The sequence below is a fragment of the Corvus hawaiiensis genome, chromosome 19, assembly GCF_020740725.1.
Source record: "Corvus hawaiiensis isolate bCorHaw1 chromosome 19, bCorHaw1.pri.cur, whole genome shotgun sequence".
In the NCBI taxonomy this organism is placed as follows: Eukaryota; Metazoa; Chordata; class Aves; order Passeriformes; family Corvidae; genus Corvus; species Corvus hawaiiensis.
Window position 1 is genome coordinate 2,783,276 of NC_063231.1, and position 8,184 is coordinate 2,791,459.

The 8,184-nt window shown below is 55.0% G+C and overlaps 1 protein-coding gene across 1 annotated transcript; it reads left to right on the top strand.

Annotated features, from left to right (window-relative positions):
* The first annotated feature begins 1,761 nt into the window (after window positions 1-1,761).
* Window positions 1,762-4,378, top strand: LOC125336039 (regulator of G-protein signaling 9-like). Its single transcript, XM_048324148.1, has 3 exons — window positions 1,762-1,844; window positions 1,988-2,455; window positions 3,272-4,378. Exons 1-3 carry the CDS (start codon window positions 1,762-1,764, stop codon window positions 3,426-3,428), a joined length of 708 nt encoding a protein of 235 aa, XP_048180105.1. The 3' UTR covers window positions 3,429-4,378.
* The last annotated feature ends 3,806 nt before the right edge of the window (window positions 4,379-8,184 follow it).

Sequence of the window (8,184 nt, forward strand, 5' to 3'; positions counted from 1 at the left end):
AGGAAATGAGAGATCATAGAATCCCAGAATGGTTTGGATTGGAAGGGACTTTAAATCTCATCTCATTCCACCCCCTGCCGTGGGCAGGGACACCTTCCACTGTCCCAGGGTGCTCAGACCTCCATCCAGCCTGGCCTTGAACACTTCCAGGGATGGGGCAGCTTCTGGGAAAAGCTGGCAGGGAGTGGGAGCCCTCAGATAGTGGGGTGCATGCAGGCCCTTGGAGCCCTGGAGGGTCCTTGCAGGGCAGCTCCCTGTGAACAAGGGACAGTCAGGATGTCACTGTGTGCCCGACAGCTCTGACAGTGACTCTGACCCTCCCTGTGTGTGACATCAGAGGCAGGATCAGGGCTGGACACTGATCTGGTGCCACTCCTCTCCTCCACTTGGGGCTGAGCCAGGGAGATTGTCCTGCCCTTCCTTAACCTATCAGTGATAAACATCCTTAGAGGAATTCAAACTGAGTTACCCCAGACTTCCACTCTGATGTCTGTGCTGAGTCTCTGTTGTTACCCCTGCTGGCAGCAAAGGCACATTCTGCACTGTTGTACAGGGGAGCAGGCTCAGGCTGCCTTTTTAAAAAATTCTGCTTAAAACCCCAAGGCTTTGTTACATCAGGTGCTGAGCACCCTCAACCTATTTTGACATCAGAGCACTGAAAGACACTCCAGAACCTGGCAGGGTTGGCCCAAAGCTACTTGGCTGTGATGAGCTCTACGTTCTCTCTAGAGTTTGTGTAACATGGAGCACTGAGCATGTTAGGGTTGCCAGTATGTAGTAACATGTGGAAGATCAAGTCAGGGTATAAATAATAAATAACAAATCTGTGTGTTCCCGTCAGTCCCTCTGATTCTACTTCTATTTTGTCTGCTGCATTGCTTGTTATGTTCTCTGTATCCATTCCTTTCTCTGATTTTTCATCATCTGTGATTGGCATCGCTGCTCCCCTCCCATGGGTTCGTGCTGCATGCTTGGGAGTCACTGTGCTTGTGGGACTCCAGTTACTGCATGTGGAACAAACCCCCATCCTTCACACACAGGCAGGAGCTGTCTGTGCCCTGCCACAGGCTGATGGAGCTGGCACAGCCCAGCCTTCTGCTCCTCATCCTCTGCTGCTCAGTCCCCGAAGAGGAAGGTTGCCTGGTACAAGCTGGACTTCACTTTGTGCCACCCAAGAAATTGTTTGTTTCCATGTCTTGTTTCATTTTTTTGGCCATGGCTTCCATGCATTCATCTGTCTAATAAAAATAAATGTAGAAAATGGAAAAAGAACCGAGTTCATCCTTCTCTGTTGTGTCTCAGTGTGTTCGTCCTTCACTGTGCCATCCCTGCATGTGTGTGTACATGTCCTGTGCGTGCCCCTGCTCTCAGCTCCTCTCCTTGGACACTTGAGCTGCATTTCATTCCTGCTGGGAGTGAGTCCTTGGGAAATGGGAGGGGACGTGGCATGCAGCATGTCCTGTCCTTGTCCAGTCCAGTCTGTGCTTGGGCTTGTCCTGAGGGCTGATTGAGCTGTGCTGGGGCCTTCACAGCCCAAGCCAGGGACACTGGGGGCTTCAGCATGAGATGTGAGTGGTACTAGGAGCCGTCAGGGCTGGGGCTCAGGGTCTGTTCCCGGCCCCGGCTGGTGCCGTGGGTGTGACTTGGTTGTGCTGTTCATAACCAAGATCACGTTCCCGGGATGACAGCCTCCTCCGTGCCCGCAGCTAGTCGTTGTGAGGAATGAGACAAGCTGGTGTCTCCTCCAGCATCCCGGCGGGTATGGGGCTGGATCTGTCAGCACCCGCGGGGGCTGCGGCAGCAATAACCCTGCAGGCAAGTAGTGACACCTCTGCGCTCCGGCGGTGGGAGGGCAGGGAAGGGGACAGAGCTGCGGGAGAGGGGGACACTGGCATAGGCCCGGCTGGGGTGGCTGTCGCCGCCTCCCAGCTGAGCCCTTCTCTCCTGGCAGCACCAAAGGAGGAGAGGGATTCTCTTCCTGATGAAGCCTGGGGACACCACCCTGGGTGTCACGCCCAGACCTGACCGAGCCTCTCTCCTTTTCCTCCCCACAGCCAGGCCACCTCGCATCCTGCGCCCCTTGCCCGGCTGCCCACGCTGGCCCCAGCACCCCGGCATCGCCACCAGCCGTCCCCCAGGCCCTGCCCTCCGTGTCCCCCGGGCCCCCAGCCCTGCCGCACGGCACCGCCTGCCCCTCGCCCATCAGCCTGGCCCTGGACAGCACCGCGGCCACCCAGATGGACCCCCGGGCGTCCAGCCCCGGCCCCTGCCCATCCGGCAGCAGGAGGTCCCGCCTGGCTGCCCGGTCCTGGGGCCGGTTCCTCAGGAGGGGCTGCTGGACCTCGCCCACCCTGGCCACGCTGTCGCCCCGGTGCCCGGCTGTGCCCCACGGCAAAGTGCAGCCGCTGGGCGGGCGGGAGCGGCGGCTGCGGCCGGACACCAGGACGGTCAGCAGGTGAGCACCGCACGGACACCTGGACACCCACCCTGGAGAGGGCTCAGCTCCGGGATCGGTCCGGTTTGGGGTTAGCCAGAGGGAGAGGCCCCTGAGAACCCGTCTGACAGTCGCCTTTCCCACACTTGCACCAAAGCCCAGACTCTGGAAGTGTCTCTTCCCTGTCTCCACTCCTCCAGTTTCCCGATGGGAACAGGCCAGGAGCCCATGCTGGCAGTGCCTCTGCTATTCTCACACCTCATGTTCAGGGTGCAAAACCCCAGGTTTTACTTTTAATCCCTGAATTTGGAAAACCTCAGTGTTCTTGAACACTGGTTCAGGTTTGGTTTAGTGATTTCAAGTCAGAGGAGACACAGAAGTGACAAGGGAGGGGAAATCTTGAGAGAGAGTTGCTAAGTGTTTGTCGTTCCAGGGCAGGACGTGTGAGGTGGGGAATTTTTGCCTTGAAAGGCTGCCCCTGCAGGAACCAAACCCTGGCCATGTCCCTCACTAGGAGCAGCATGTCCCTGATCTCGTTTAACCCACCTCTGCTGCTGGCCGAGTGGATGAGTCCACATTATAAATTCCAAAGCGCAAACCTGAGGGCTCCTGCTCCACCTGGCTCTGCGCTCCGGAGCTCTGTCGCACGGCGCTGCAGCTTCAAACGGGTGGCAATGCACATTCCCTTCGTCCTCCCTCTCCATGGGCTCATGCCCGGGAGTTTTGCTTTGGGATTTGGGGCTAGAACAGTGGAAATCTCAAAGCCGAGCTCATTCGCCGCCTCGGAGCACATCAAAAAGCGCCGTGTGTGTGATGAGTTTCTCCTTCCCAACACAGCTTCTTCCAAGTCAAAACGGCTGCGCCTTCGGACAGCCGAGCCTGCCCCAGGGGCTGTGGGCCTGGAGAGGACAGACACCGCCGAGCTCGGAAGGGCTCTGCAAAGGAGTTGATCTGCCCCTGGGAGACCCCCACGGAGGAGGGGAGAGCGGGGTAACCCCGACACGGATGCTGCTCCCAGGCCTGAGACCGCAATGTTTGCTATGGGTGGCTCAGCACAGTGCTCAGTGCTGTTGGAGAAGTGTGTTAGAGCCATCCTCCAGCACCAGGGACACTCAGAGCACCACAGCCACAGATAAACACCCCCTGGTGTGCCCAGCTGTTTGTGATCCAAGAGCTCCAAGTGTTTCTGGACTGGTTTTCTTTCCTATCTTTGGTGTATTCAGTTCTGCTCATGACAAACTTGTCGATAAACGAGCCTGGTTTCATGCCTTGGAGCAGATGGAGGATGTGTGGGTGATGTCCTGGGAAACGGTGTCTTATCGGAGTTTCTGGCTTGGCCATGAGGTGTCAGCACACTGAACACAGCACAGCTGGAGCAGGGCTAGCAGGGGGTTGTCAGAGCAGGGCTCAGGCTTCAGTGCCAAAACTGGGCTGAGTTTGTGTCCCTCAGCCTGGACCCACCTCCTATTAATTAACAATTTCCAAATTTTAAAGCATGCTGACTGAGAGACAGCTGATTGCTGGGGGAAATGGAGTGCCCCTCAAGAGCAGCTGTGTGCTGAGTGGCAAAGCATCATTCCTTCATCCAAACCAAAACTGATCCCAGAGGCATCAAGGAGTGCAGAGCCCTCCTGCATTAGCTCCAGCTTCCCAGTGCATGGGTTTGAAACCATGGCTCGACCTGGGGAGATCCAAGCCAAACCCCTGCTGGTGTTTTGGGCCCCTCCAAGCAGGGATTGATGCGTTACCACAGCCTGTGCTGATACTGTGAGAGTGTTGGACCGCTGCCTTCCTTGTGTCAGTGTTTGAAGGTGGTTGTTTTATTCCCTGGAGGAATTTCCTTGGTGTGTGTTCTGTGGGTCCCTGTTCTGTACCTTGGCCATGACCTGTGACTTCTGATGTGCTGTTTTGTACTTTCTGATTATAAATGGAGTTTTTCCTGTGTGGCTGGTGTGGTTCCACATGCTCAGTCCTGCTGTGGGATGTTAATCTCTCTTCACACACCCCCACTGCTCCCCATTCTGAGCTGGCACGTCCCATCACAGGGCAGTTTGGGAAAATCTAGAGGCTGCTTCTGTCTCCAAAGAGTCTTTCCCAGGGGAGCCAAGGGTTGGGCAGGAGGCTGCTGGCCCTCACTGCCCGTGGTGCTCCTCTTGTACAAACACACGTTGGCTCTCGATGGCTTTGCTCTGTCAGAGGGACCTGGTCCTGCTCTGCAGTCACTGACAGTGACACCTGTTACTGATGAGAGACAAATCTGGTGTCCTCTGCAATTTTTGTGTGAATGTTGTTAACTCAGCCAGTCCTGGCAGGACACTGGTGATGTATAATCCAGGAAACACAACAGGAATGCATTGTGATGTGTCAGAGAAAATAATATAGTATTTAATGTCATGTACATACTATAAGAGTACTGTAAATATTTTTCTCATTGGTTTGGGGCTTCTCTTGGGAACCTCCTTGCCTTTGAATACTCCTTGTGCTCATCTTCTACACCAGAGAAAGGAGTTCAGATGCAAAACTGCTGCTCTGTCAGGGCTGGGACACCCGGTGCAGCAACATCCAGGCAGGTACACACCTATCCCAGAGGCCAGCACTGGGAGTTCCCAACATTTATCCCTTCAGGGCACTGGTTTTTATTCCCAATACCTTCCAAATATCTTTTCCCCCAATATCCTTCAACTACAGCTCTTTTCCCTGGGGCACAAGGCCCTGCCCTGTGCATCTCAAGGCCGTGCCCAGCCCTCCTCCCTTTGCTTTGGCTCCCCCGGGTGCTGCTGGCTGCAGGTTGGAAATGACAGCTCCAGAGGCCCCGGCTCGCTCCTGCCACCGTGCTGTGCTCGCACGGTGACATCTGAGGCTGTGTCCCCCGCTGGAGGCCTGGCGTGCCGGAGTCGGGAGCGCTTTCAGCTCTGGCACTTCAAATCCCCTCGCTGTGCAGAGCCCACTTATCGCTGCCTGGAGTCACCTGCAGGAATTAGCTCGCTGCAGCAACTTAGACATCCAAGGTATCCCGGTAACGTGAGGGATGTGTAAGGTTAATGACTGGAAAAAGTGATCGCTCCCTGTGGGCAGTTTCTCAGAAAACTCCCTGCTGCTTGGCTGCCAGAAGAAAGGAGATTCCAGCAGCAGCAGCGGCGAGGGAGCCCCGTGTCCCCCGCAGAGGCTCCTCTCTCGCACCTCCCAGGGCTGCACGGACCCTCCCACTCCGGCTCCTCGGTGCTGGAGGAGCTCCCACGCTCCAGGTGCTGCAGGATGGGCTGCAGTTGTCCAGCTCTGGATATTCACAGAATGAACTTGGAAGGAAGATTCTTATCCGAGTGGTTCTCCGAGTGCTCCACTTCCAAGTGTGGAGGTCCCACACCCACTGTGGGATGGGCTCCTCCACTCAGGCTTCACTCAGGCTCACCCACAGCTGCTGGGATTTGTTGTCTGCACCAGCCTGGAAAACAAGAGCAGCTTCTGGGGTTCCCCCTCACCTCCATGAGGGCTCTTCCCAGGCTGCCTCAGCCACCAACCTCAAGGGGACACTGTTGGGATAGAATGGGAGTAGAGTGGAGTCCCACGCTGGTGATCTTCATCCTTCTCTGGAGGGATGGGGCTGCCAGTTTTGGGGTCACAGCCTGTGCTGGGGAGGAGAGCTGTGTGTGGGAGCATGGCCAGCTCGGAGAACCTGGTTAAAATCTCCAGATTAAGGATCTGTTTTCCAGGCGTCTCTCAAATCTCCCTTCAAGCCTGACATTTCACTCTCCTCTCCAGCTGGGCCACACGGCCAGAACACCGAGGGGCTGTTTCTTCCCTGGGGTCTGGGACTGTGCATTGCTCAAGTCTCATTAATTTAAAAATGGAACAAAGAATGCTCAGCATCCAGCAGGATCAGGCCTCGGGAGCAGGAAGTACCAGCTGGCCCGGGAGAGGGCTGGTTCCCATGGGATTCCCAGTGTGGTTTTGGCAGGCGGCGTGGTTGGGATGGTTCCGCAAGCAGGCTCTTCCTGCCTGGAATGCCAGCCCTGGAAGAACAGCTGACTCAGAGCGTGACAGCTCCTCACAGCATCCTCTCCTGAAAGGAGCTGTCAGGGAGGGCTCCTGACACCGCTCCCTCTACATTTTGTGCCGGTGGCTTGAAAGCCAAGCTGTAAACCGAGCCCACGTCATGGTGCTCGTGGAAACGCCTGCCCGTGGGTGGAATTCACCTCTGAGCACCGCCCGGCAGCCCACCCTGCTCCCAGAATAGGATGTCAGCACAGCCAAAGTGCTTCGTGCTGCATCCACCCCAACATCTGAATATCTGAGTTGTGATAAACACACGATGAAAGAATCACCATGACTTGGCTCTTTGGGGTGCAGGACAAATGCAGTCACGGAATAATTTTCCCCTTGCCACGAGGGATATGTTTTATGCATTTTGCAATTCACCTGGCCCAGAAGCAGAGGTGAGCACCTCACAGGATCCCTGTCAGTCAGAGGTTCCCAGATCTGTTCAGCACCACACTAAAGAGGAAGAGATAAGCTCTTGCAAGTCAGTTTACTTTTTAAAATTCATGTTGCCATAGCAGCTCAGCCCACTGTCTCAAGTCCTCCTTCTTGCAAAATTTTGATCACCATGAAAACAGAATTATGTTGTTCTCCAACACATTCTACACATAAATATATTGAAGTTCCCATAGTTCATGCCTCAACACCTCTGCAAAGACCTCTTTTATTTCTTGCTCACAAAGAATTTCTCTGGCCAGAGGTCAGTGCTTTAAAGCTTGGTTTAAAGGCATCTCCTCAGCACCTTTGTGGTCCTGCTGCCTGTGTTCCCAGCCAAGGTTCTGGTTCCAGTGGTTTCTAACACACTCTGGTGCACCACAGCGCTGAGCCCAGCCACCAACTGCTGTCTCCAGGATTGCAGGGATACCCTCCTCCCTTGGCTCTGCTCCAGCCTCTTCCCTGAAGTATCAAAAGAGCACAAATCCCACTGAAATATTCACTCATTTGTTGTTATCCAAGGGAAGCACTGAGCTGTGTTATCTCCTCTAGTCCCTTCATGCTGGATTCCCTCTGCCCCCAGGGAAGGAGTCTGTCACCCATCTTGGGACGAGATGGATCAGCTGTGGGAATGGTTTATTATTGGCTCTAGGGGATGAACTCTAGGCTGGACAAGAGTTCTGCGCGAGTAGGGTTTGGTGACAGCTCTGGGTGGGATCACCTGACACCAGTGGCTTTAATGAGAGTTTCTGCATCCAGCACCAGTGTGCAGGCACCTGCTGCAGCTCCAGGGGCTGTGGTCTCTGCAAGCTCTGCTTTCAGCCTCAGGAGTCCTGGATCATGGAATGCTTTGGGTTGGAAGTGGCCTTAAAGCCCATCCAGTTCCACAGGGACACCTTCCACTATCCCAGGCTGCTCCAAGCCTGGCTTTGGACACTTCCAGGGATCCAGGGGCAGCCACAGCTTCTCTGGGCACCCTGTGCCAGGGCCTCCCCAACCTCACAGGGAAGGATTTTTTCCCAATATCCTATCCATCCCTGCCCTCTGGCAGTGGGAAGCCATTCCCTGTATCCTGTTACTACTTGCTCTTGTAAATACTCTCCCTCCACCTTTCTTGTCAGATGTCCCATTTTTCCAGCTGCATTCGCCAGCAATGCTGGGAAAGACCAAGGGAAAAAAAAAAAAAAAAAAGAAATTAGGCTAAATAGAGACAAATTTGGAATAAGAGCCTACACAGTCGTTTGATTAAACAGCTCATTACCCCAAGCCCCCCTTTTGCT